The 26,365-nt window shown below is 45.8% G+C and overlaps 3 protein-coding genes across 4 annotated transcripts; all 3 read right to left on the bottom strand.

Annotated features, from left to right (window-relative positions):
• Positions 1-371: 371 nt before the first annotated feature.
• Positions 372-2,715, bottom strand: LOC136549937 (pentatricopeptide repeat-containing protein ATP4, chloroplastic). The gene is given in 4 exon segments (XM_066541371.1): positions 372-779; positions 781-2,340; positions 2,342-2,518; positions 2,520-2,715. Coding segments are annotated over 4 exon segments (2,076 nt in total). The 5' UTR covers positions 2,589-2,715; the 3' UTR covers positions 372-509.
• Positions 2,716-4,340: 1,625 nt separating this feature from the next.
• LOC136549955 (zinc finger protein 8-like) lies at positions 4,341-14,451 on the bottom strand. 2 transcript variants are annotated; one of them, XM_066541396.1, is made up of 2 exons: positions 13,380-14,451; positions 4,341-4,387 (listed from the first exon to the last, which is right to left on the bottom strand). In XM_066541396.1, the coding sequence occupies exons 1-2, from the start codon at positions 14,146-14,148 to the stop codon at positions 4,368-4,370; spliced, it is 789 nt and encodes a 262-aa protein (XP_066397493.1). In that variant the 5' UTR covers positions 14,149-14,451; the 3' UTR covers positions 4,341-4,367. The 2 variants fall into 2 exon arrangements, with proteins under 2 accessions (XP_066397493.1, XP_066397485.1); XM_066541388.1 differs by lacking the exon at positions 4,341-4,387 and having other exon boundaries at positions 13,112-14,451.
• A 3,743-nt stretch (positions 14,452-18,194) lies between these two features.
• Positions 18,195-18,833, bottom strand: LOC136467726 (uncharacterized). The gene has a single exon (XM_066466500.1). The coding sequence runs from the start codon at positions 18,831-18,833 to the stop codon at positions 18,195-18,197; it is 639 nt and encodes a 212-aa protein (XP_066322597.1).
• Positions 18,834-26,365: the final 7,532 nt, after the last annotated feature.

The raw sequence follows: 26,365 nt of genomic DNA, 5'->3' as shown, positions 1-26,365 counted from the left end.
ATCTTTTGTGTTGTATATTGGTCATGACATCACTCTGCTTATATACTCTAGTTTATGTTGGTCTGTTTTTTCATTTTTCCTCGCTTCGTGTTGCTGGATGACATTAGTTCAGCTGATCAAAGATCTAGCCCAGCATATCCCTCCTTCCATATCAGTCTGCTGGTTAAGTTTTGCTTCCCCATTTGCTTGTCAATGTCTTAGTTGCCAAACATTTGTTCTGAAAATGTTCAATAGGAGTTGCCAAACATTAGTGGCTCTTGCTTCCGTGCATACATGTCATATGCTGACATTGATGTTCAATAGGAGTTACCACTTTCTCAATAAACGGAGTTCAAACTGTTGTTGCTCTCTGAGCTTCGGGACGGAAGGGATAGCCGAATAGAAAAGGATCTTTCGAAATTGAAGGAAGCAATTGAGCATCTATCTACCTGCAGAAATCTGTCGGGTATCGGAGAACACATGCAACTTATACAGAAAAATAATCCTATGTCCGCGCTAGAGTAACCAGTTTACACGGTCACTAGTTCTGATGCCGCCTTCGTCTCCAGCCAGTGCTTGGCAGCAACGCTCGTCGTCAAGAACCAGCCGGCCTTGTCAGGTGCCTCGTGGAACGGCGCGTCAAGCTCCTTCAGATGCGCCTCGAACATGGCAGCCAGCCCTCTGTCCGAGTACGTGTTCTTCCCCTGCCCCGTGTGGATTCCAAGCAGCGGTGGCAGCCCCTCACCGCTGCTCTGTAGCGACGTATACAGATCGTTCATCCAGACGTGCAACGTGGTCAGTAGCCGCGCCAACGGAGAGGCCCCTGAGGTGCAGCGACCACTGCGTCTGGGTCCTCGTCTGGATGTTGGTGTAGATGCCGAGTTGCTGTGCGGCGTCCAGGAGAGCGCATGCCTTCTCCATCTGGTTCAGGTTCACGCATAGGTCCATCAGGCAGTTGCAGTAAGGCATCTTCACCACGCCGCGGGAGCTGTCCAGCAGTTCACTAGCTGCTTCTCTGAAAGATTCAGGGGAGGAGCTCCTATCCACTAGGAGCTTTACCACGGCACCAAGCTGGGCATTGCTCGTCTCAATACAGCTGATCACCTTGCCCAGTTCTTCCGCTGGTGTGTTCGCTGCAACGCTGAGAAGGCAGCCACAGAATCTGTCATCGGGGATGATACCGAGGTCCTGGAGCATGCCAAATGACCTGACCACATCGTCAGTGCGCCCAGCCTTGCCATAGCATCGGATGAGTGAGGTCAGGACAAAGATGTTTGGCTTGAAGCCAGCCTCCACCATTTCATTCAGTATGCCCTCTGCACCCAGGACGTTGGCAGTGGATGAATATAGCGTCACCATTGATGAGTAGCTCCAGCTATCAGGCTTGGAATGGGCATCCATGGACGCCTTCATGTCTCTGAAGATCTCCTCAGCCTCGTCGACATAGCCAATGTCGGCGCACATGGACAGAAGCATGTTGTACAGCATCACGTCGATATCCATTGCCTCATCTTTCATCAGTCGGTACACGGCCATGGCATCCACGCCATAGCGTGCCCTGGTGTATGCATGCAGGAGACAACAATAGGTCGCCCTGCTGGGCTGCACCTGCTGGTCAACCATCTCCCTGTGGATGGTCTTCACCACCCAAGGTCGCAATGCGCGGCCCATGGCATCCAACATTGTGTTGTACACGACCAGGTTTGGCTTCACGCCGGTTGCCTTCATTTCCTCGAACACGTTGAGAGCACCGTCGAAGTTGCCACTGGTTGAATGTACCTTGATCACCGTAGAGCAGATCACAGGGTCCAGCTGCCATTTCTCCGCGCGAGAGCGATCGTACAAGCGGATGGCCGCCTCGGAGTTCCCAGCACGGCCGTACGCGTCGATCACCACAGAGTATGTGAGCATGTCCGGCGAGCACCCGAACTCCGGCATCTTGTCGAACCACTCGACGGCCTTGCTGTGCAGGCCGCAGGCACGCGCGCAGCTGATGACGGTCGAGAAGGTGGCGTTGTCGGGCTGCACGCCGTCCCGCAGCATCTCTGCCCATAGCGCCTCGGTCTCGCTCCAGTGCCGCTTCTTGCGCAGCAGCTTGAGCACGACGTTGTAGAGGATGACCTTCTTCCGGACCTTGGCGTTCCCCAGGAACCAGCGGAGAGCCAGCACGGCGGTCTCCGGCCTGGTGGCGGCAGCCGTGTTAAGTACGATGACGGCGTCCTGCTCGGAGGGAGGCTCGGGGAAGGCCGCCTCAAGCGCGGCCTCTACGGCGGCCTCGGCGGGCTCGCACGCGCCGAGCGCCGCGGCGGCGGAGGCGAGACGCGCGCGGCGGCCAGACCCGGCACGCGCGCGTGCGACGTCAGGCGGCGCGCGGGCTGTTGGGGTTGACCCAGAGGAACCTCGTGGTGTTGCTGCTGGGCTTTGTGCCATTTGGGCTGGAATCAGATGGAGGCGCCGGGTCTTGAGGTTGGGGAGGCGTGTCCTGGACGGAGACGTGAGCAGCGACAGGGGAGGAGGGACTCTTAGGGTGGAAGGAGGCAGGAGATTGGCCGGTGAGGCCATGAGGGTAGTAGGGAGGACGGCGAGCGGCACAGAGGCAGGGAAGCCATGGATTCCTGCGCCCCCTATGGAGTGGATTGGGGGTGGGAGAGGCCGGGAGCGTGACAAACAAGTGACGACGCAGCGGCGCCTCTCTGTCTGTCGGTTCATGGGACCCACATGTCAGCGAGCGTTGGGGTGGAAGAGGATCTCAAGAGAGAGGGCGTGTGACGGTGTGAGAAGGATGGATCGCTCTTCCTGCCGCTCTGCTCCACCCTCGAGTCCAGACTCTGACTCTGCAACTGCAAGTCTGCAACTGGAGCCCGATTAAATTCGTAAGGCCGCCAATCCACGGAACGGCGCTGCCGCCAGCCCATCCCCGACTCCCAACATCACCGCCGAGCGCCGAGCGCTTGCCTCTCGGCGCTTAACCGCGCCACGAGCTCCCGTCCTCTCTCGTTCCATCGCCGTGGCGGCGAGATCGTCGGTCACTTCGGCGCAATCGCGCACGGCCCTACCGTCGCTTGCAGTGCGATGCGGCCGCCACTTCGTGCTGCTGCGCGCACCGCGGCCGGAGGGAGGTGGATGGCGCTTCGCGGGATCTAGATGATGGGTGGGTTTCAATCTGGCGGCGAATGTAGCCGTACCATCAGCTTGCTCGACGGCGCTCGCCAGGTGTTCGACGAAGCGCAGCGGTTGCTTCTCCCGAACATCGATCGTGTCCTAGAGTCTCGCAGTGCTCCTTACTGGTCTACCCAGAATCCCGGAGTGGCGGGTAGGTGTTTTGGTGAGCTCTGATGATACTGTGATCAAATTCAGCATAAGGTTATTTCTAGCACACGATGCTCGACGCAGGTAATTATAGACTCAATCCTCCCCTTTTGTTGTGGGTATAAATGCAATGACGTGGGAACTCATAACTGGTTATTAGTCAACAATTCAAACTGCGATTAATTAAACAAGATATTGAGATAGTTTGCTTATTTCGGAATGCAATAGAAGATATGTTTTAAATTCATGAACAACTAGCTCTTTCATTTATTGTCATGTGCCCTTTGTTTCCCTCAAGTTTGGGCACAAACCAAGCAGGTAACTGTCACAACATGTAGAAATGACAACGGTTGCACCGAAGGATGATTATTTGACATTGTAATTTGTAAATAGTTGATGTTCCACTTGTTGTGCTGATTGCTGAGGTTCTGTCCAATTGGTTCATCTACAGGATATAACTCCTGATATTTGTATGTAGGTTCATCGAAAAATCTATGTTAATTGTATTTGCTGGTTAATGGAAACATGAAACATATACTTATTTTTTACGCCTGTAATTTGCAATGCATTCCATCTTGAATTTTCATTTTCTCTTTCAGATTTAAGCACATCATCCACCCACATATTGTGATATGATATTGCAGCGACAAGTGGCGACCCGATATTGCTGCACCTATTATTCTTGTTCTGTCATACTGGAGTATTGCTAGAAAGCAACTTTAGTGGATTAAGTACCTATCAACTACTGAAATTCTTGCGACAGGCTCCACCTTGAAGTTAGAGTATGTCACTACCATTCAACCTGCTACTTGACCAACTGTGCTGACTTTTTCATTAGAGATTAATCTTGTGTATTATGACAACAGTTTAGATACAGTGCACAGGTTTGTAATAACATGTAAACAAAACTAATAAGCCTAAAAGGAGCATTGAGGTTACCTTGGATTTGTTTAATTCATAATTTTGATTTGGATCTTTGAGTAGTATCACCAGGTGCATATATTGCTGCTGCTAACTAACCTTACACACATCATCTAGCATGATTCAAATGTGACGCTTCTTGTCATGCTCGGCCACTTCTATATTGAACTTCTCACACCTAAACAAATTATTAAAGAAACAAAGTCCAAAAAAATGTAAACCGAATGTTTATACGAACTTCTTGCAAACATCATATTGTAGATTCTCTCAGAAATATGGTATCTGACGATTTATTTGATTAGTTTTTATATTCATTCTAATTGGCTCGATATGCTTGAAGAAACAAAATGTAGTAAGAAGGAAATGCTTGTAAAACATGTCAAAGAAAACACACAAGTACACTATAGGCAGCCATATTGAGCCAGACATTCTTTATTTTCTTCTGAAGTATTTGCAATATGCAGTATTGTGTAAGAACTCAAACCAATCATATAGGTGGTCCCATTAGTAGCTTCATTGCTCAAACACTATTTGATTTTCACCGCTGCTATAGAATCACAAGCAAGAGTCATGAAACGATTAGTACAATGAGTAGGGATAAGTAAGATGGGAAAAGGGGAAGCGACGAGTGAAACATGCTACTCTTGTTTATTGGCCCATGTTCCAGTTCTGATGATTTCTTTCAATGATGTTTGGCATCCCAACGAGCTACAGTTGGGAAACTTCTAGTTCAATAGCCTATTTCAGTTTCCAAGTGCTTAATAGTTTTTCTTGTATTGGTACTTGAGGAATGCAGCTAAATGATGGAAAACTACACCTGCTTGAATCTAGAAACCTGTATCAGTATGTGTTCAGCATCACACAAATGGATTTCCATAGGAGTTTTCTCCCAGATCATGGTGATGCTTTTCTTTGGTGCACTTTTGGAACATAGAAGTCACGGTTGGTGAGTAAGAAGGTGTTTCCTTATTTCTTGAAACCTAGGATGATATATATGCTTGGATTTTCTTGAACTGCTTTGTATCTTCTTTGGAAAAATCATATTTGCATCACTTGGATTTTTGCATATTAAATAACTTCCAGATCAATTCTTTCTGCCACTGTGTAGTATGTTGAGAGCTGAAGTTGCATTATTCTGTATGCAATCTTGAATATAGTCACTTCAGTCACATCGAAGCATGAACTCATGTTTATCATGGATATTGATTGCTTCGAAGAGTGGAAACATCATCACATGCTCTATACATCTTTAACTGCTCTCCTGGAGATAGAATGTCAGCTTATTCGGTCAGTGAAGTCCTCTTTTTCTTTCTTACATTGGTGACAATAACTTTATAGCAGTATGATAAATGAAACATTCAATCATGTTCCCTAATAATGTGTGCCATGATCATCCTCAATCTTGGTGCTGAACTCAATAGCTCCTAAAAGTTGTTCCATCAAGTTGATATTATTCTTATTTTAAAAAAGTTGATATTATTCTTGTTTAGTCCATTTATAGTAGTACTAAATGGGAAAAAAATGTTTTGGTTTTGGTTGTCATATTCGGTATTAGTCAGCTTTGCTTGTAACTCAATGTGTCTGTCTGCTTAAAAATCATAAGATCAGAAAGAGGTATTAGGTTCCATAACTGGAGAATGGAGGTACCACTCTCATCTTCAATCTTGTGTTTGCGAGCACTAAGCTATATGCTAGTACTATTTCCATATATTGTACCTGGGAGCAATATGGGCTAACCTTTTAGTTTTATGGGCAATGACCAGATACTGTCAACTGTCTATCGCAATGTTACTTAGCATACTTTTTGTAATATAATCCTTTGCAAGGTTCCATCTGTAATGTTGCAAGAGGTGCCAGGACTACAGCAAGCTTAAAAATTAAGTTTTGAACTACCTATATTTTTGCAAGCTTCGTTTTCAACTCTGCCTTTTGCAAGCAAGGTTTATTTGTTTGAAGACCTAGCATAACCCTCTTACTTTAGGCCATTGAACAGAACTAGGAGGTACATGAATGAGAGGGGAATAACATATATATGAGTGACATGCACATTGGATTCCTCTCAATTGAGGGATAAGGAACATGGGTCCAAGGTTTTGGTGTCTTGCTATGCGGATGCATGGTACCTTCACAGTACATGTATGCCTGCTTTGCCTGTTTATATCTTTTTTTTTTAAATGAACTTTGCCTGTTTATATCCACACTCTGTATATGTATGCCTGGTTTCCCGATTAGGATAGGACTACATCAAGGGTCAGCTTTGAACCCTTATCTGTTTGCCTTAGTGATGGATGAGGTCACAAGGGACATACAAGGGGACATCCCTTGGTGTATGCTTTTCGTGGATGATGTAGTGCTAGTTGATGAAAGCCGGACAAGAGTGAATTAGAAACTGGAGTTATGACGGGAGACTTTAGAGTCCAAAGGTTTTAGAGTCAGTAGAACTAAAACTGAGTATATGAGGAAGATCAAGTAGTGCCTAGGAAGGATACCTTTCGATATTTAGGATAAATGCTACAGAGAGACGGGGATATTGATGAAGATGTTAGCCATAGAATCAAAGCAGGGTGGATGAAGTGGCGCCAAGCATCTGTTGTCCTATGTGACAAAATGGTATCACAGAAGTTAAAAGGCAAGTTTTATAGGACGACGATTAGACCTACTATGTTGTATGGTGCAGAATGTTGGCTTACGAAAAGATGACATGTTCAACAGATAAGTGTCGCGGAAATGCGTATGTTGCGTTGGATTTGCGGTCATACAGGAAGGGATCGAGTTCGGAACGATGATATACGTGATAGATTAGGGGCAGCACCAATTGAAGAAAAGTTTATCCAACACCGGTTGAGATGGTTTGGACATGTCCAACGGAGACCTCCAGAGACACTGGTGCGTAGTGGAATCCTAAGCCATGATATTAACGTGAAGAGAGGCAGAGGAAGACAGAAGTTGACTTGTGTAGAGGCAATAAAAGGAGACTTGAAAGGATGGAATATACCCAAAGACTTAGCTTTAGATAGGAGTGCTTGGAAAACAGCTATTCATGTGTCTGAACCTTGATGGCTTCTGCTGGATTTCAACTCTAGTCTATCCCAACTTGTAGACTTAAAGGCTTTGTTGTTGTTGTTGTTTCCTTGCCTGGCTGGGCAAGAACATGTGCCTGTGGCTGCTTTTGTTGCATGCCCGTGAAGTCCCAATCGTTGACCTATGGTCAATTTCCACGATCACTAATTCTTAAATTCAGATATATAGGAGGATGATATGATGATAACAGGCAAGCATTAACTGAATCGCATACCAAGTTTTTCACTGAAAAATGAACCACTCGTTGCTTCCATATCCCATCAAAGCATTTAATGTTGAACAGTATATATGCTGGCGCATCCAGACTAATAAGTTGAACTTTTCTGACTTTCATTATATTGTGACGCTGGCCTTAAGTGGTCATAAGAGCACACAAGCTTAGCCCTTGAAGCTTTTTAAGCTGAACACGACTGCAGCACTAGAAAGTTGATTCGAAGATGAGTAGCTAGTAAGAATTGCATACCATGACATCTGCAGCTTAACATACTCATTGTTTCGGTGAAATTAGGCCTTGTTTAGATGAGCCCCAAATTCCAAGTTTTTTCACTCTCTCTCCATCACATCAATTTTTAGCTGCTTGCATGGAGCATTAAATGTAGGTAAAAAAAATAACTAATTGTACAGTTTAGTTGGAAATCACGAGATGAATCTTTTGAGCCTAGTTGATCCACGATTGGACAATATTTGCCAAATAAGACAAAAGTGGTACTATTCATCGAGTTGCAAAAAGTTGCAATCTAAACATGGCCTTAGTGGGTTATCATGACATTGAATTGACAGAAGAAACACTTCTTGTCATTGTACTCACTTTCACATGACGTGTTTGCTTCAGTTTCTCTTACTGATGTTGGTTGGAATTAAGCAGTCATTTGTTTTTCTCGTGTGCATGCAGAACAGAACACACGTCGCTGTGGAAGAGTTGCATTTGCATCACATCGGTCACCCGTTGGACAGCGCAGGGCTATTGCCCTGACAGGGGGTGGTGACCATTACAGATTCATGTTGCTACTATGGTAAGCAGCTGTTAACTCTGACAGGGGGTGGTGATCATTACAGATTCATGTTGCTACTATGGTAAGCAGCTGTTAACTCTGACCTTAAAACACATATGGCCATGTTGGGCTTACCCCATATTCGACTTGTTCGGCTTCTTTTTTCAGCTAGAATAGTATTTTTCTTTCACAACAATTTAGCCAGAACAGTATTTTTCAGCCAGTTTCAGTCAAGTTTCAGACCAGCGAACGAGGCTATATTTATTCTGTTTTGTTGTGAAATGGAGCTTGGAGGCGGTGTGGGTTCCTTCTCTGTTTGTACCTGTTTAAATACCCAGCTTTTTGTGTGTCCCGAGCAGAAGAACCAGGATTTAGGCCGTGTTCACTTTGCAAATTTTTTGAACTCGATGAATAGTATAACTTTCGTCTTATTTGGCAAATATTATCCAATCATGGACCAACTAGGCTCAAAAGATTCATCTCGTGATTTCCAACTAAACTGTGTAATTAGTTATTTTTTTTACCTACATTTAATATTCCATGCAAGCGGCTAAAAATTGATGTAACGAAGAGAGAGTGAAAAAACTTGGAATTTGGATGGCATCTAAACAAGGCCTTAACTGCTGCACCCTGCGCCAAAGCCTGCCATCTTGTATAGCATTGGACAATTTGTACTGTCATCTTCCACTGCCTTTAAATTTGCGAAGCCCTTTTCTTTTGGGGCTCACATGATCCATGTCTCTTGCCTTCAACTTGCAATGTCCATACTTGCCAGGCCTAACGCGGACTCACTTTTCAAATCAAATAATTAAAAAATGTAGTGTCATTTAACTGAGCGAACATAACTTTCCAATGGCTCGTTTAGATGCTGAAAAAATTTCAAACCGATGAATAGTACTACTTTCGTCTTATTTGACAAATATTGTCCAATCGTGGACCAACTAGGCTTAAAAGATTCGTCTCGTGATTTTCAACTAAACTGTGTAATTAATTATTTTTTTTTACCTACATTTAATACTCCATGCAAGTGGCTAAAAATTGATGTGATGGAGAGAGAGTGAAAAAACTTGGAATTTTGGTAGCATCTAAACAAGGCGCAATTCCCACTTCAAGGTGTGGTGCAGAGATAGGTGTGGTGCACTCCTATTTAGGCTATTTAGGCCTTGTTTAGATTGTAAGTTTTTTCACTCTCTCCATCACATCAAATCTTTAGACACATGGAGTATTAAATGTAGATAAAAAAATAACTAATTAGATTGTAAATTACGAGACGAATCTTTTGAGTCTAGTTAGATCATGATTGGACAATAATTGTCAAATACAAACGAAAGTGTTACAGTACCAAATACTGATCCCTAACTCCAATCTAAATAAGGTCTTATGTAGCTAGATTCAGTACCGACTGATTCAGCTATACTCCTACATGCAGTACAGGCTACAAGTCTGGTTGCAGCATCGGAGGAAATAAAGGCCTGCTGTCCAGGAAAGGACCTATATATGGTCTAGGAACAAAAGCCTAGCTCTAGTATAACATGGTGGTAGTACAGTTGCAGCACAGATAGAAGCGGTATATTGGGCTAGCTAGAGCTGCAATTTCGATCTATTCTTGGAAACTGCTGGTGATTGACCTGATGGGAGGTCTGTGCCTGAAATGTGAAATGCTGCCTCTAGGCGTTTCTTTCTTTTCCTCGCGTTACTGTCAAACTTCACAATTGTACCAGCTTTGGATTTTTTTAATCTAAGGGTATCGATCGCAAGTTTAACCAAGAACAACTCCTTGGCATTTGGCAGCGGAATATTCAAGGTGTTCATTTCATTGGTGATTTACTTAACAAAATGTCGTTGCATTCCAAACTCCAAAAAACTAGTACAAAGGTTGCCTGCAAGCAAGATAAAAGTGCCAGATTCTGTCCCTGGCATTTTTGAATTATGCGGTCAGAGCGTGCTTAGTTGCCCAAATTTGGGAATTTGGACTACTGTAGCACTTTCGTTTTTATTTGGCAAATAATGTTTAATCGTGGACTAATTAGGCTCAAAACGTTCGTCTCGCAATTTTCAACCAAACTGTGCAATTATTTTTTTTTGTCTATATTTAATGCTCCATGTATCGCAAGATTCGATGTGATGGATACTGTAGCACTTTTTTGGATTTTGGGTGGAACTAACCACGCTCTCAGTTCGTATTTGCAAGCAGAGAAGGAGAAAACGACACATCGTGAAGTTGCATTGGATCTATCACCAACAACAGTGACAGGAACCGCAGTGTAGCACTAGCAGCAGAAACAGGAGCAGCAACATAAAAAATGATAGCATTGGACATTTAAAGCCCCAAAGCAGGATATTGATATGATATCCTACTCTGAGACCACTTGCTTAAGACAGACAGGGTATTGGCTAGCTACGGAGCCATGGTTGGTAAACGTTCATTTACTCCAAAGCCATTTTCATCACACATGTACAGTTAAATAAATAACCAACTATTCCAAGTACCAGATTATATACTAGTCCACCTGATAAAGTAACAGCTGTTCTACGTGTTTTTGCTGCTCGTCAATCCGTTCTCGTTTTAATAAGAAAGACGTTATTCACATTGCTAGCATTCAGTTCGGTTTTCCCCCCCAGTTTTTACCGTTCTCTCTCTGTGTGCGCGTGCCCACGTGGGTGTGTGTTGTAATAGTACTGCTACTTCCTTCCTTATACTACATTTTAACGACATGCATTTCATACAATGTAACAACATGCATTTCTCCTTCATTTTCTAGAATAAAACAACAGTTCTTCAGCCAGAGCTGCTAGTGGACCAAACAATGATCTCAGTACAGAAATGATATCAGTGGCGAATGATTCTTTTCTGGCCACAACTCCACATTCCTGGAGAAGGTAAACACTGCAACGAATCTACTTCAACTCTAATAATGTTAAAAGCACTCCACATTCTTTTCTGGCCCCATTCGGTGAAACTTGACTGAATTGGCTGAAAAATACTGTTGTGGCTGAATTGTTGTGAGAGAAAAATACTGTTCCGACTGAAAAAACAAGCTGAATAGTGTGGATTATAAGGTAAGCCGAACGGGGCCAATGACAAAACTCCACAAGCTCTCCGGTGGGTCTTATACTCTTATTAGTAGGCATTAGGTAAGGTTACCCTTTTAGCGGACAGTCTAGAGCTTCATTAAGGGCGAAACCCTAGCTAGGACAACATCAGGCCGTGATCCAGTTATATGGCACTACTTCATATACCAACAATACAAACCCCATTTTGGATGGAATTAGTGTGGGAGTAACTTGGGGGCGACCTTTTCAGATCAGGTCATTTTTTCCTGACCAATTTTGATCTGTCATTTCTCATGTGGCTAGTCTTTCTGCACTCTTTATCCCTTCTGCTCCCTCTTCTCATACTTGTACTTTCCTTGCCTTTCTTGTTGCAAGTGTGTAGGCACTTTACTCTTTCTGTGATATAATATTAATTGATCCTTCTGTAGGACTGATGAATTTTAAAATATATAGTTGAACCTTTTAGATATAGTCAACACTCTGCACATCTTCGACTTTTCAGAAGTTCCTATCTTTTTTTTAAAAAAAAACTGTCCACAGTTCAACTGATAATAAGTGCATATATAATGTTTTTTATGGTCTCTCTCCAGCCAGTTCTCTTTATAATATCTAATATATTTATCTTTAGCTACATTCTTACCATATATTATAAATATAGAATGGCCTTACTGCACATCAAAGCAGCAATAACAACATATATATATATATTCAGTAGCCAACTACAAAATAAGTTATTCTGTAGCCACCTCCATTTAAGATAATTTTATATACTAATTTACAATAATGTCAATACATATTTACGATAGTTGCCAAAGGGCGCCTAGCTCAAACGGTTAGATGACCCAGCAGCACTCCTCAGGTCCTGGGTTTGACTCCCCGTGAGAGCGAATTTCAGGCTGAGGTTAAAAAAATCCCCTCGTCTGTCCTCATAACCAAAATCCCCTCGTCCGTCCTCATAACCAAAGCAAGGGGGGGGGGGGGGGGGGGGCACCGGCCTGCGACGGAAAGCCACCGTGTAAGGGTGGGGACGGAGGTTCGGGGGTTTTCTCGGTCGGGTGAGAAGGTCCTTCTTATTTGTAATGCTGCGGGGGCAGTCTTACCCCCCCGGCCGAGTTTTTTTATTTACGATAGTTGGGTTACTATGACACATGGGGATGTTTACCATAACGTTATAGTAAACCACTTAGTAAGGAGTTACTATAATCTCGTAAATTAACATAGTAATTATCGTAACTCAAGGTGGCTAAAGAATAAGTTATTTTGTAGCCAGCTATAGGGTAGTACTTATACACACACACACACACACACACACACACACACACACACACACACACACACACACACACACGAGGTAAAACTTGTAATCCTTCAATTTCTCTTTTACCGATTTCATCTTTCATTCATGTATGTTATTTTAGCGTGCATATAGTATACAATACACACACACCTGCGGACTATTAGCAAAGCAAAACTGAGAAGCATAAATATTTCATGATAAAAGAAATAGATTTTTTTCCCTTTATCTTATCTGAGCTATTGTGTTTCTCATCTATGAGATATTTGTTCACTAGGGTATTTGTGAAAAATGCTGTTGCCTGCAATCTGTTTTTGCCTAGGACCACTTCTATTAAATTAAACAAGAAACCTTTTCTGATTTTAGCCTATTTTCTCTGGAGTCTACAACAGCCTTCGTGTAGCATATTGTTGTAAGTTCCATGAAATCTACACTTGATGCATTGATTTCTTGTGTTCAGTGACAAAAAAATCCAAACCCTAATCATATAATCTCTGAATCTTTCTGTATGTGTATGCACACAAACAAAAAGTTTCAAAACTTTGTTAAATGGATTTCTTCTGCACTGTGTCAGAAAATAAGGCACGATCTGAATTCAGTGAAGAGTAACCGCGGATAATGGAAAGGTAGGGAAATCAGTTCCTGGGGTGATCCACTAAAAGCAGCAGAGAAAGGAAACAATTATAGATGCAAATCTAAGCTCACACCCTCGGCTGCAGTGGTCGCTGGCTGCTCACAAACAAACTGACCTTGTGGAGATAGCAGCAAAGAGGAAGAAGAGGAGGGCGACGCCAAAAGAGAAGTTGAGGCCCTCGGATCGTCTCCGCGGAACACGGACGACGAGAGCGCAACTGGCCGCCGGTCTCCACCCGGCGGCACGCTCGTGTTCCCGTGCCCAGCAGGCGGCCCCCTCCAGAGCCCAGTGGTCAGGGGGTTCCCGTTGATCGGTTGGGTGATCGACCCGATCCCGCTGTAGAACTGCGGGCCGATGGCGACGTCACCGGCCGCAGCGGCGCCTGGAGCCCTCATTGTTGGCCACGAGGGGTACAATGTCGCCACCGTGGGGCCTGCCACGCCGAAGCGATGCTGCGGGTAGCCGAGGAGGTGGTGGTGGTGCGCGCCGCCAGCAGCCACCGCCGCAGCGGCCATTGCGGACTGCATCTGCACCCGCTTCGCGTGCTGCCGCTCGCGTTTATGCGCGTTCTGGTGGCCTCCGAGCGCCTGCGACGTCGGGAAGTTCCTGCAGCAGTAGTGGCACTCGAACTTGCGGCTGCTGTCGGTGGCAGCTGTGACGACGGTGGTAGTAGCGGGCGTGGTGGCGGTGGCCTCTTTAGCCTTTCTCTCCTGCGGTGAATGTGGGACGTCGATGCCGAAGATGCGGATGCCGGAGTAGGGGCTTTCACGGGCCGGGGCGGAGCGCAGGAATGGCAGCTCAGAGAAGGACGCGACGTTGCTGAAGTCATGAGCCTCCCGAAAGCTCGCGGCGCCGCCGTCACTGCCTTCGCCGCCGCTGCCCATGCAGCCAGGTACGGTGGAGCGAGGCAAGGGAGCTAGCTAGGTACACAGAATTTTCTCGTGCCTCTGCGGAATAATTTGCAGTACCACCGGTACGTACGAAGAACCAAGTAACCCGGCTGGTGGTGTGGCTAGCAACGAGGTTGGGAAACCCTCTCAGCACCCTGCTAGCTCTTCCTTGGCGATCGATGGTGTATGTGTATTGACGATCAAGGAGAGGAACCGAAGGAAGCGAAGCAATGGATCTGAGGAGAGAAAGGGAATAAGGGCAGCAGGGAGGCCTGTGGAGCTTGTGTGTGTGTGTGTGTTTTTTTTAAAGAGTGTGGAGCTTGTGTTGCTCAAAGGAAAGGAGTGCCAACTGCCAAATGTATACGAGCGATAGGTTTTGCATGGGTACTGTATGGAGCAGGCCGGGTAAGTGTCACCTTACTATATTGTTGGCTAGTCCTGAGTTAAGAGGACGTGGGCGGTGGGCCTGCCGGGAGCGTAGGGGTAAAGGAGACGTGGATACATCGTCCACACGGACACGGTGGCGTTGTAGTAAATTCTTGAGAAGGGTCGGGTGGGCAGGCATAGTACACAGTAAGCTCTGGCAAGTACTACTGCATTAGGTGGCTTTTGAGTCTTGTTTAAAGGAGACGTGGATACATCGTCCACACGGACACGGTGGCGTTGTAGTAAATTCTTGAGAAAGGGTCGGGTGGGCAGGCATAGTACACAGTAAGCTCTGGCAAGTACTACTGCATTAGGTGGCTTTTGAGTTTTGTTTAAATTTAGGACGTAAAGTTTTAGAGAGGCATTGCGGTTGTTGTATGGAGATGTCGTATGAGGTGTTTGGATACTAATAAAAAAATAAATTACAGAATCCGTCAGTGAACCGCGAGATGAATTTATTAAGCCTAATTAATCCATCATAAGCACATGTGTTACTGTAGCACAGCGTTGTCAAATCATGGGCTACTTAGGCTTAAAAGATTTGTCTCGCAAAGTAGTCGCAATCTGTGTAGTTAGTTATTTTTTAGTCTATATTAATACTTTATGCATGTGTCAAATATTCGATGGGATATGATGTAAACTTTTAGAGAGAAATTAAACAGGACCTCAGTCTCCTAACAAAAGAAGTACCTGTCACTAAGAGAGGAAAGGCCATCGTCTCTCTCGCTGTCTCTCTGCATACGCACATAGACGCAGCGCTCCCTCTCCTCTCTTTTTCTTTGCTTTCTTCATTTCTCTGGCTTTCATGCATGTGTAAGCATCAGTGAATACGTGACAAGCTCTGAGCGTGGGCCTGTCGCGCTATGTAGCTATATGTGGGGGTGGTACTGGCTGTTTTATGGAGGCTTTTTATAGCTGTTGGCTTCTTTACATCTGGAGCTGCAGGCTTGTGCTTGGAAGTGGTCCTTGCGTACAGATCTAGTTGTAGCCTTGTGCCTTACTGCCTTGGCTAGGTGCGCCTGCGTGTGACTGATTTCTCTCTACCTCCCCCAGAAAGACTAGCCTGTGGCTTGGTCATTTTTTATCCTGTTTGTTTTCCCCTTTTCTTAAGCCATACCCCATATGGGAACGTCCTAAAATATCTCTCCCCCGTTACCACAACTCATCAGAGAGAGCTACCCTCCAGTCCTCCATGCACCTAGCCAGGTTGTTAACCGAAAAACTCGCTAAACTTATGACTAGGCCTACATATATATAGACACTCAGATCGATATGATCACCAATGCAGCAGATGTTATAACTAAGTTCATCATCCTATGTTTTGCTTTTCTCCCTTTCGCTATAATCAAGCTACTCAGCGCTCACTTTGTTTTTTTGTCCATATGATTAAAGCGAGGCTCACCTGATGTACTGGACACATGCATGCTTTGCAGGTGCTCGCTCTGGTTGGAGGAAGAAAGGAATGTTCGAGTTAATGGACAAATATTGTCAAGCATCCATCATGTATGCGTGTGTTGAAACCAACAGCAGATTGTTGTCGTTCTCCTTCAATGTACAGGTAATAATATACGTAGTACATATGTCTCATTATCTGAAGGAACCACGGCGTCACTTGCCAAAAAAAAAAAATCGATAATAGATACCCTGCCACACTCCCAGCTACAACAAAATGGATCATTGCATTGAGCGCTCACATTTTGTCCAGAATATATTATTGTTTCAGGGTGAGAAAGGCAGATGGCTGTTTGCCTGTTTCTCCGGCTGGCTAGTAGGTCACGTTTCCTGGCGATGGGGATTCTGCTGATCTGCAGCAACGTGCTTGCTGCTATATATGTCGAAAGGTGTGCTAGCTCCTCCACAACCTTTGTTTTTATGAAGCAGGACAACCTTTGTTGAAAGATCAACTACCATAGATACTTTTCTCATCTTGTCCACCCGTATCATATGCCTTAATTAAATTGGGGATCGTTATAGCTTCCCAAGAAAAGGGAAATAGTCGGCAGCAGCTGAGGATCATGTAGACATGGCCCCAAGAATGATTAGTTAGTTATCAGCAGTGTCACTGATACTGCTGCTGTCGGCCAAATCATTTCACAAGCACTGTCACTACTGCTGTCGATCACCCAAATCAGTATGCAACCATATCACTAATTTAAGGAGATAGCTTTGTACGCTGGGTAAGTGTGGCCTCGTGTGTAATAACTATATATAGGGGTGCAAGCTGTTCGACGTGTGTTTACATTCGATGTGCATACAACGTGTGGTAGATAACACATATATGTGCGTGTAGAAGCTCTCCAGATCCAGCGGCAGGGATTATTATCCAGGAGTCTATGGACTAAATCATGCTAGGTGCATTGTACTACTAACCAGTCTCGTACTAAATGATCCGGACAGAAAGAATAGTTGCTAATTGATTGATCAAGACTCGATCACTTGACCGGACTGGAGGCAAAAACATACAAATCGTCGTGGTCGGTTACCTGTCTAGATCTCACCAGCATTCCCCAGCACTTGATCAACAGCTACTTGTGCTAATCAGAAAGGGACCTCCCTGCCGTTCCCAGGGAAAATGCCACCATCCTTGTCCTCCTGAGGAACTTGCTCTTCTTGGTGGCGGGGTCATACAGAAAGAGAGAGAAATGAACCTTGTCAGTTTTTGTCCGCAGTCCAATGGCGCAAGGTTAATAAAGGACTCCTGCTTGTGCAATTTGCTCATTCCTCGCTCATTTTCTTTTGGGGAAAACTGCCAACTGCTAGCTCCTCTTTCACGACTATATTCATTCATGTGGGCAGTATGCGTAGGTACTGACTTTTTTAACTGTGGGTTACATATATATGTTCCTACGAAAGCAGCAACTTGATCATTAAGGCATGGGGCCTATAACATTATTATGATTTGTATTACATGCTACTTCAGTCAAGAGAGAGTACCAGTGAATCGTTATGTGCATTCTCTGGTAGTTTCTCTTATACCTATTACATTTACACTTGTACTGAAAGTTTGTGCTTGTTGGGATTATTGTTTCCATCCCTAAATACACCATATATATCAAATTGTCAATTTGTCACACCAGGCCACCACCCTGAGGCAATGGAACAGAAACAATATTGAAGGATTAAAAAATATTTTAGAGTAATTTATTTTTCACACTGGGAGCGTGCTTGTTGGCCCCCTTGGATCTTCGGAACGGGTGAGCCGACCACTCCCCTGGCGTTGCCGACCACACACTCACTACCGGAATCCTCAAATTTGCCGAGTGTTTTTATGTTTGCCGAGTGTATTCCATCGAGCACTCGGCGAATAAGTTCTTTGCCAAGTGCTGAGCTAAAAACACTCGGCAAATAGGGGGTTTGCCAAGTGTAAAAAAAACACTCGGCAAAGAGAGAGTTTGCCGAGTGTTAAAAAAAACACTCGGCAAAAAAATAAAATCTTTTTTCTGGAAAAGGAGAAGAAAAAAATGATTTTTTTTGCCGAGTGCTCATATCTAGAACACTCGGCAAAAAAAAGGAGAAGAAAAAAATTTGCCGAGTGCCCCGATCTGAGACACTCGGCAAACAAAAAATATCTACTTAACCCACCTCTCCCCCAGTGCCGCCTCCCTCCCCTCCTCTCACCCCTTCTTCTCCTGGCTGCCCTCTTCCCCTCTCCTCCCGCCCCCCAACGCCCCCTCTCCTCCCACCGGCGCCGCCTCCCTCCCCTCCTCTCCTGGCTGCCCTCTTCCCCTCTGGCCGCCGCCCCTCCCCTCCTCTCCCGGCCCCCTCATCCGGCGCCACCTTTTCGGATCCAGCGCCCCCTCCTTTCCCGATAGCGTGGCGGCGGACCCTCCTTCCCTGGCGGCGTGGCGGAACGGATCAGGCGCCCCTTCTTTCCCCGACAGCATGGTGGCATGGATCCAGCGCCCCCCCTTTCCTCCTTCCCCGGCAGCATGGCGGCGCGGATCCGGTGCCCGTGGCGGTGCGGATCTAGCGTGCCCTTCTTCCCCGGCGGCGTGGCGGCACGGATCTAGCGTGCCCTTCTTCCCCGGCGGCGTGGCGGCGTGGATCCAGCGTGCTCCCCTTCCCCGGCGGCGTGGCGGCGCGGATCCGGCGCGCCCTCCTTCCCCGGTGGCGTGGCGGCGCGGATCTGGCGCGCCCTCCTTCCCCGGCAATTTGGCGGCGTGGATCCGGTGCGCCCTCCTTTCCTCCTTCCCTAGCTGCGTGGCGGCGGGCATGGTGTGCCGGTAGTCGTGGCGTGGCGGTGGCGGCGGCATGGGCGGTGGTGGTGGCCAGCGGTTTTTTAAGGAGTTTTTTTTATTTTTTTTCAAAAAATGTTTGCCGAGTGTTTTTTGCACTCGGCGAAGTCTTGGCCGAGTGCCCGATGATTGACGCTCGACAAACAACTCTTTGCCGTTAAAACCTACGTCGAGTGGCGTTTGCCGAGTGTTACACTCGGCAAACCATTTGCCGAGTGTTTTTGGAACTTTGCCGAGTGCTGCTGGCACTCGGCAAAGCTCCTGGTTTCGGTAGTGACTATGGCTAGAGGTAGAAGAAGGGAGGGAGAATAGAGCGCACACACACAACACAAGCACCAGCGTTGGCAGGAGCTCTGCAGAGGAGATGGCAAAACTAAACTTGCTCCCTTTACTGAGGCGCAGCAGGAAGCTATATATACAACTCTACCCATCTAATCCTAGTGCACAGACATGTCAGGCTGCCATGCTATTACAGTGACTAGATGTGACAGTAGGGCTGACTTTGGTGCCTGCCCCTGCTGTGGCTATAGTGCGGTAGGAGAGCCTTTTGGTGCCTGCCCCTGTAGCGGCTACAGGGAGCGCAACAGATTACTTTTACAATTCTTACCTTAATCCTGCTACTAACCCTAGAACCTCCACCATGCCGATCATCTTCTTCAACTCCGTGAACCAAAGATGGCCAAGCGGCTTGGTGAGGACGTCTGCGAGTTGCCGACCATTTTCGACGAACTCGATGATGATTTGCCCTCCATCAACACAGTCCCTGAGGAAGTGGAACTTCATGTCGATGTGCTTGCTCTGGTCGTGGAGAACTAGATTCTTTGCAAGGGCGATGGCGGGCTGGTTGTCCACCATCAGTGCTGGTGGGTGAGCTTCCACACCAGTTAGCTCGCCCAACAGCTGGCACAGCCACACAGCTTGGCATGCCACTATGGCCGCCGCCACATACTCTGCCTCGCATGTGGACAACGCCACCACCTTTTGTTTTAGCGACAGCCATGAGATTGGAGCTGACCCAAGGAAGACGAGCACACTAGAGGTGCTTCACCGTCCATCGATGTCCCCTGCCATGTCTGCATCACTGAACACAGTAAGCTGCAGCCTACTTCTGCCAGTCTTGGGGAAGACGATCCCATGATCCATCATCCCCTTGACATAGCATAGCAACCGCTTCACTATAGCCCAGTGATCCTCTTAGGGATCCTCCATGAAGCGGCTGACGTAGCCCACGACGAACGCAATGTCCAGCCTCGTGTGGACTAGGTAGCGTAGACCACCAATGATGCTCTAGTAGAGTGTTGCATCTACCTTCGCCGCGGTACTGGCCTTCGTCAGTTTTAGCCACTCCTCCATCGGAGTCACGCACGGCTTGCACTCAGCCATGCCGCTCTGCTCCAACAGCTTCAAGGCGTACGTGCTCTGATCGAGCGTGAGTGTCTCCTTCCCCTATCTCACCTCGATGCCAAGGTAGTAGGAGAGCACGCCGAGATCGCTCATTTGAAAATGAGCCGCCATCTCATGCTTGAAGCTGTCGATGTCCTCCTCACGCGTGCTGGTGATGATCAAGTTGTCCACATACACGCTGATGACGAGCTCCTCCTTCCCTATCGCTACATGTAGAGCGTGTGCTCGGTTGCACACCGCGTGAACCTAAGCTCGCCCAATGTGGCGTCAAGCTTAGCGTTCCACACTCACGGGGCCTGTCGTAGCCCATAGAGCGCCTTGCGCAGTTGGAGCACCCTGTGCTCCGCTCCCTTGATGGCGAAACCCGAAGGTTGCCTGACGAAGACCGTCTCCATGAGCTCACCATTGAGGAAGGCCAATTTTACGTCCAGATGATGGACGTGCCAGTCCTTCGCTACTGCCAAAGCCAGCAGCAGTCGGATAGACTCCATAGTGCTACCGACGCAAAGACTTCCTCAAAGTCGATGCTCTCACGCTGGACAAAGCCTCAGGCGATGAGGTACGCCTTGTGCTTGACAATGGCACCGTGCTCGTCTCGTTTGACCTTATACACCCACTTCAGGCCGATCGAACGGCATCCTAGAGGTGGATCGATGAGCTCCTAAGTCTCATTTTCCTCGATCGCCTTCATCTCCTCTAGCATCGCCCATCGCCAATTTGCATTGCGCTCGGCCAACACGAACGTGGGTGGCTCTTCTACACTGATGAGAAGCAGGTTTGGGTAATTGAGCAGCTGACACGCCAGGCCTAAGGACCCTATGCCGCTGATGATGTCGTCTAGCCCGTGGAACCACACCTCCTCACCATCGTGGAAAGCATCCACAAACTCTGTGATGTCGCTTGGAGGTGAAGCGAACTCGATCAGCGTCGATGGAGTCCCCTGTTCCACCAGAGTCAGCACAGCTGAAAGGTCCTAATGGCTAGAGGGGGGTGAATAGCCTATTAAAAAATTCTACAACAACACTTAATAAACCGGTTAGACAATTATGAGGCGAAGCAAGTGTTGCGCTAGCCTACTAAAAAGGCAAGCCATCGACCACAATTCTAGTTTATATAATTTCTATCCACACATAGCTATGACACTACACTAAGTTAGTGTGCTCTCAAAAACTAACTAAAGAGCCACATTAACCAAACTAACAAGCTCTCACAACTAGCTACACTAAAGAGCTTGACAACTAGTTTGCGGTAATGTAAAGAGAGTGAACAATTTGTTTATACCGCCGTGTCGAAGAAGGAGCTAATCAATCACAAGAATGAATACCAATGGAGACCAATCACCTCAAAATCAAATGATTAACACAATGATTTTTACCAAGGTTCACTTACTTGCTGGCAAGCTACTCCTCGTTGTGGCGATTCACTAACTTGGAGGTTCACACGCTAATTGGCATCACAGGCCAAACCCTCAATAGGGTGCCGCACAACCAACACAAGATAAGGATCATACAAGCCACGAGCAATCCACTAGAGTACCTTTTGGCTCTCCACCGGGGAAAGGTCAAGAACCCCTCACAATCACCACGATCGAAGCTGGAGACAATCACCACCCTCCGCTCAATGATCCTCGCTGCTCTAAGCCATCTAGGTGGCGGCAACCACCAAGAGTAACAAGCGAATCCCATAGCGAAACACGAACACTAAGTGCCTCTAGATGTAAACACTCAAGCAATGCACTTGGATTCTCTCCCAATCTCACAAAGATGATGAATCAATGATGGAGATGAGTGGGAGGGCTTTGGCTAAGCTCATGAGGTTGCTATGTCAATGAAAATGGCCAAAGGTATGAGCTTCAACTGGCCATGGGGCTTAAATAGAAGCCTCCACGAAATAGAGCCATTGTACCCCTTCACTGGGCACAACGCGGGCTGACCGGACGCTCCTGTCATGTTGACTGGACGTTGGATCTCAGCGTCCAGTCGCCCGACGATAGCCATGTGTCTCGATCTCAACGGTCACTTGAGTTGATTGGACGCTGCGCTATAACTAACCAGACGCTCAGTCTCCAGTGTCCGATCGTTTCCAGTAAGGTTCTAGAAATGATTTTCTTCGACCGAACGCGTCCGGTCAAGCTTGACCGGACCCTGCAAGCGTCCGGTCACTCAGTGACTTTTCTCTACGCTGCCCGACAACAGGACCGGACCCTAGACCTCAGCGTTTGGTCAGTCCAAGACCCAGCATTTGGTCATTTGCCCGACGCCAGCGTCTGCACTGTTACAACTAATCGGACACGCCGGTTCCTCTGGGACCAGCGTCCGGTCACCTTGTGACCAGCGAGACTAATTCCTTTTCACCTCTAACTTCTTCACCCTTACTCAAATGTGCCAACCACCAAGTATATCATCTTGTGCACATGTGTTAGCATATTTTCACAAACATTTTCAAGGGTGTTAGCATTCCACTAGATCCTAAATGCATATGCAATGAGTTAGAGCATCTAGTGGCACTTTGATAACCGCATTTTGATACAAGTTTCACCCCTCTTAATAGTACGGTTATCAAACCTAAATGTGATCACACTCTCTAAGTGTCTTGATCACCAAAATAAAATAGCTCCTATAGTTTATACCTTTGCCTTGAGCTTTTTATTTTTCTCTTTCTTCCTTCCAAGTCCAAGCACTTGATCATCATCATGGCATCATCATCATCATGCTATGATCTTTATTTGCTTCACCACTTGGAGTGTGCTACCTATCTCATGATCACTTGATAAACTAGGTTAGCACTTAGGGTTTCATCAATTTACCAAAACCAAACTAGAGCTTTCAACAACACCTAGAGTGCTCGGCACTTTGGCTGCAGTGCTCGACACTACTCCTAGACTGCTCATCACCACTCCTAGAGTGGTTGGCACCACTGTAGGAGTGGTCGGCACCAGGCTTGGAGTGGTCAGCACCACTGCTAGGCCTCTTGGCTCCGCTATGAGAGCGTTTGGCACCCATCCTAGAGTGGTCGGCACCACTATAGGACTGCTCGGCACCACTCCTGGAGTGCTCGACACTCCTCTCGGAGTGCTCGGCACCACCCTAGGAGTGCTTGGCTCAGTTGCTGGAGTGGTTGGCACCTCCTCTCCAGCGTCTCCACCACCGTGGATGACCAAGTGCTCAATGATGAAGGTGCTAGTGAAGCCACCAGCTTCCCCCATGCCTGGACTATTGAAAGGTCCTAATATGGCTAGAGGGGGGGAGTGAATAGCCTATTTAAAAATCTACAAATCAACTATAGCAATTTGATTAGTATGACAAATAGCGTAATGCAAACTTGCTCTAGCTCTACAAGGGTTGCGAACCACCTATCTAACAATTCTAGTGTATGTGGTTGGTCCAAACAAGTCCATGTGCATCAACTCAAATGCCTTGGATGTGCTCATCATGCTCTTCTTAGGATGTGTGTTACCAACTTGTTTTCCGGCTTGACATGCACTACATAGCTTATCCTTCTCAAATGTGACATCTTTCAACCCTCTAACTAAGTCATGCTTAATCAATTTGTTCAATTGTTTCATTCCAACATGACCAAGCCTTCTATGCCATAACCAACCCATGCTAGACTTAGTGATCAAACATGTTGACAATTGAGCTTCTCTAGCATTAAAATCAACTAAGTATAGATTCTCATATCTAAATCCTTTGAGTATCAAGTTAGAGCCATCTACACTTATGATCTCTACATCATCCACACCAAATATGTACTTGAAACCAAGATCACACAATTGAGCTACCGACAAAAGGTTGAAGCTCAAGCTCTCTACTAGTAGCACATTGGAAATGCTCAAGTCATTGAATATTGCAATCTTACCAAGCCCTTTGACCTTGTCTTTTCCATTGTCACCAAATGTGATACTATCAATCCCATTGCTCTTGCTTTCATTGATTGAACTAAACATTCTTGGATCACCGGTCATGTGTTGTGTGCACCCACTATCAAGCACCCAATGTCTTCCTCTGGCTTTATAATTTACCTACAAAAGAAGATCAATTCTTTTTAGGTATCCAAACTTGCTTGGGTCCTTGTAGGTTAGTTACCAAGGTCTTTGGTACCCAAATGGCCTTCTTCTTTAGGCCCACAATTGGTGTACCAATGAACTTAGCCTTCACACCGTTGGCACCCTTATACAGCATGTAACAAGAATCAAATTTGATTAAGGATACATTAGGTAGCTTGTTCTTGTTAGTCTTGCAATTTTGCTCTGTATGCCCAACTTGCTTGCATCTATTGTAAAACTGACCATTGCCCTTTACAAAGCTAACTTTGGGAGTGACAAAGGCCGCCTTGCCTTTCTTGGGGGTATAGCCTAATCCCTCTTTATTGAGAGAAAACCTTTGGCTACCCAAGCACTTTAGCAAGCGGGCATCTCCACCATATGCATTGCCTAAGGCATGAGTGAGCTCATTCACCTCCTTCTTGAGGGTTTCATTTTCCACCATTAGTGATGTATCATTCATAGGTGGAGTGGTAATGGTTGTGCTACAAGAAGTGTTAGTAGGAGCAACAAAAATAGATTCATCAATAAGATCACATGTTAGTCCCACATCACATGTTATGATCACTTGCTCCTTCTTGGCTTTCTCCACTTTGACTTGCTCAATGAGAGAGAAGTGAGCCTTTTCAAGCTTAGAGTGAGCTTTGCCGAGCTTCTCATGGGCTTTCATTAGCCTCTCATGAGTGGAATTGAGCTCATCAAGGGATTGCTTAAGAAATTTGACTTTCTTGTTCAATTCCTTGCACTCCTTTCTCTTCATCTCAAAGCAAGTATGCACTTGCTCACACATGTCCATGAGCTCTTCCTTAGAGTACTCCTCATCATCATCATCATCACTCCTACAAGCATCACTTTCACATTCATCATCATCACTCACATCATATTTTACCTTGGTAGGTTTTGCCATGAGGCATGTCGATGGAGTGTCGAAGATGGAGAGCTTCTTGTTGATGGTGATGCTTGCTAGTGTTCTCTTGATGGATTTCTTATCATCATCACTAGAGCTATCACCATCTGATGAACCATCACTATCCCAAGTGACTACATAGCCTTCACCCTTCTTCTTCTTTTGGAAGGTCATTCTCTTCTCCTTCTTCTCCTTTTCATTCTTATGTTTCTTGTGCTTCTTCTTCTTATCTTCATCATTATCACTATTGTAGGGACAATTTGCTACAACATGATCGGGGCTCTTGCAATTGTAGCATCTTCTCACATACTCTTTGCTCTTGGTGTGATCTCTTCTCTTTCTTGCGCCATAGCCCCTCTTCTTCATGAATTTTCCCATCTTGTGGACAAATAGAGTCGTAGCTTCATCATCAATATCACTAAGATCATCATCATCGCTTGATTCTTTCTTGGACTTGCTCTTGTTCTTGGATGATGATGAGCTAGCCTTGAATGCTATACTCTTCTTCTTCTTGTCTTCTTCCTTCTTGTCATCCTTGTCATCCCCCTCCCTTTCCATATGGTATGTCTCTTGGGTCATGACATCACCTAGTACTTGGTTGGGGGTAATCTCCTTCAATCCTCTTATGATGAGCAATCTCAACATCTCAAATCTTGGAGGTAGGCACATTAAGAACTGATGAGAGACATTGTAACACCTCTAGTGTTTTGACCTAACACTAAAACTTGACATGTCATCATATGCATTGCAAAGCATTCATAAAGTAGAAACTTTTGAATGCAGTCACTAAATAAGCTTTATTTCATAAGTTGTTATTTTATGTGATGTGATTCAAAACTCTAAATAAAGATCATGACCACAAGGGTCAAATTTCATGTGATCATGACCATGTGTCAATTGACTCAAATAACCCTAATAGGCCATGTTACTGGTCAAAAATCATATTTAAGTAAAAAGGTAAACAAATCAAATTTGAATTCAATTTCAAACCATGAAAGTCCTTTTTGCCCCTTTTGTCTAATTCAAAATCCATTTAGAATTTGGGGTTGTGACAAAAAGCAAAGTTGAAGCTTATTTTATAAGGATCAACTTTGGTATTCAAAGTTTTTGAAGTTTACATATAAAATTTGGAGTAATTTTGAAATGATTCAAATGCTCAAATGCACCCCAAATTCAAATTTCAAAATGGAGGCAGAA

The sequence above is a fragment of the Miscanthus floridulus genome, chromosome 1 (assembly GCF_019320115.1).
Source record: "Miscanthus floridulus cultivar M001 chromosome 1, ASM1932011v1, whole genome shotgun sequence".
Classification (NCBI taxonomy): domain Eukaryota; kingdom Viridiplantae; phylum Streptophyta; class Magnoliopsida; order Poales; family Poaceae; genus Miscanthus; species Miscanthus floridulus.
Note: the sequence above shows the minus strand (reverse complement) of the source record. Positions and strands in the feature narration are given on the sequence as shown.

Coding starts and splice junctions, on each gene's coding strand:
- LOC136467726 (XM_066466500.1), bottom strand. CDS start 18,833: ATGCCGCCGCCACCGCCACGCCACGACTACCGGCACACCATGCCCGCC.
- LOC136549955 (XM_066541388.1), bottom strand. CDS start 14,148: ATGGGCAGCGGCGGCGAAGGCAGTGACGGCGGCGCCGCGAGCTTTCGG.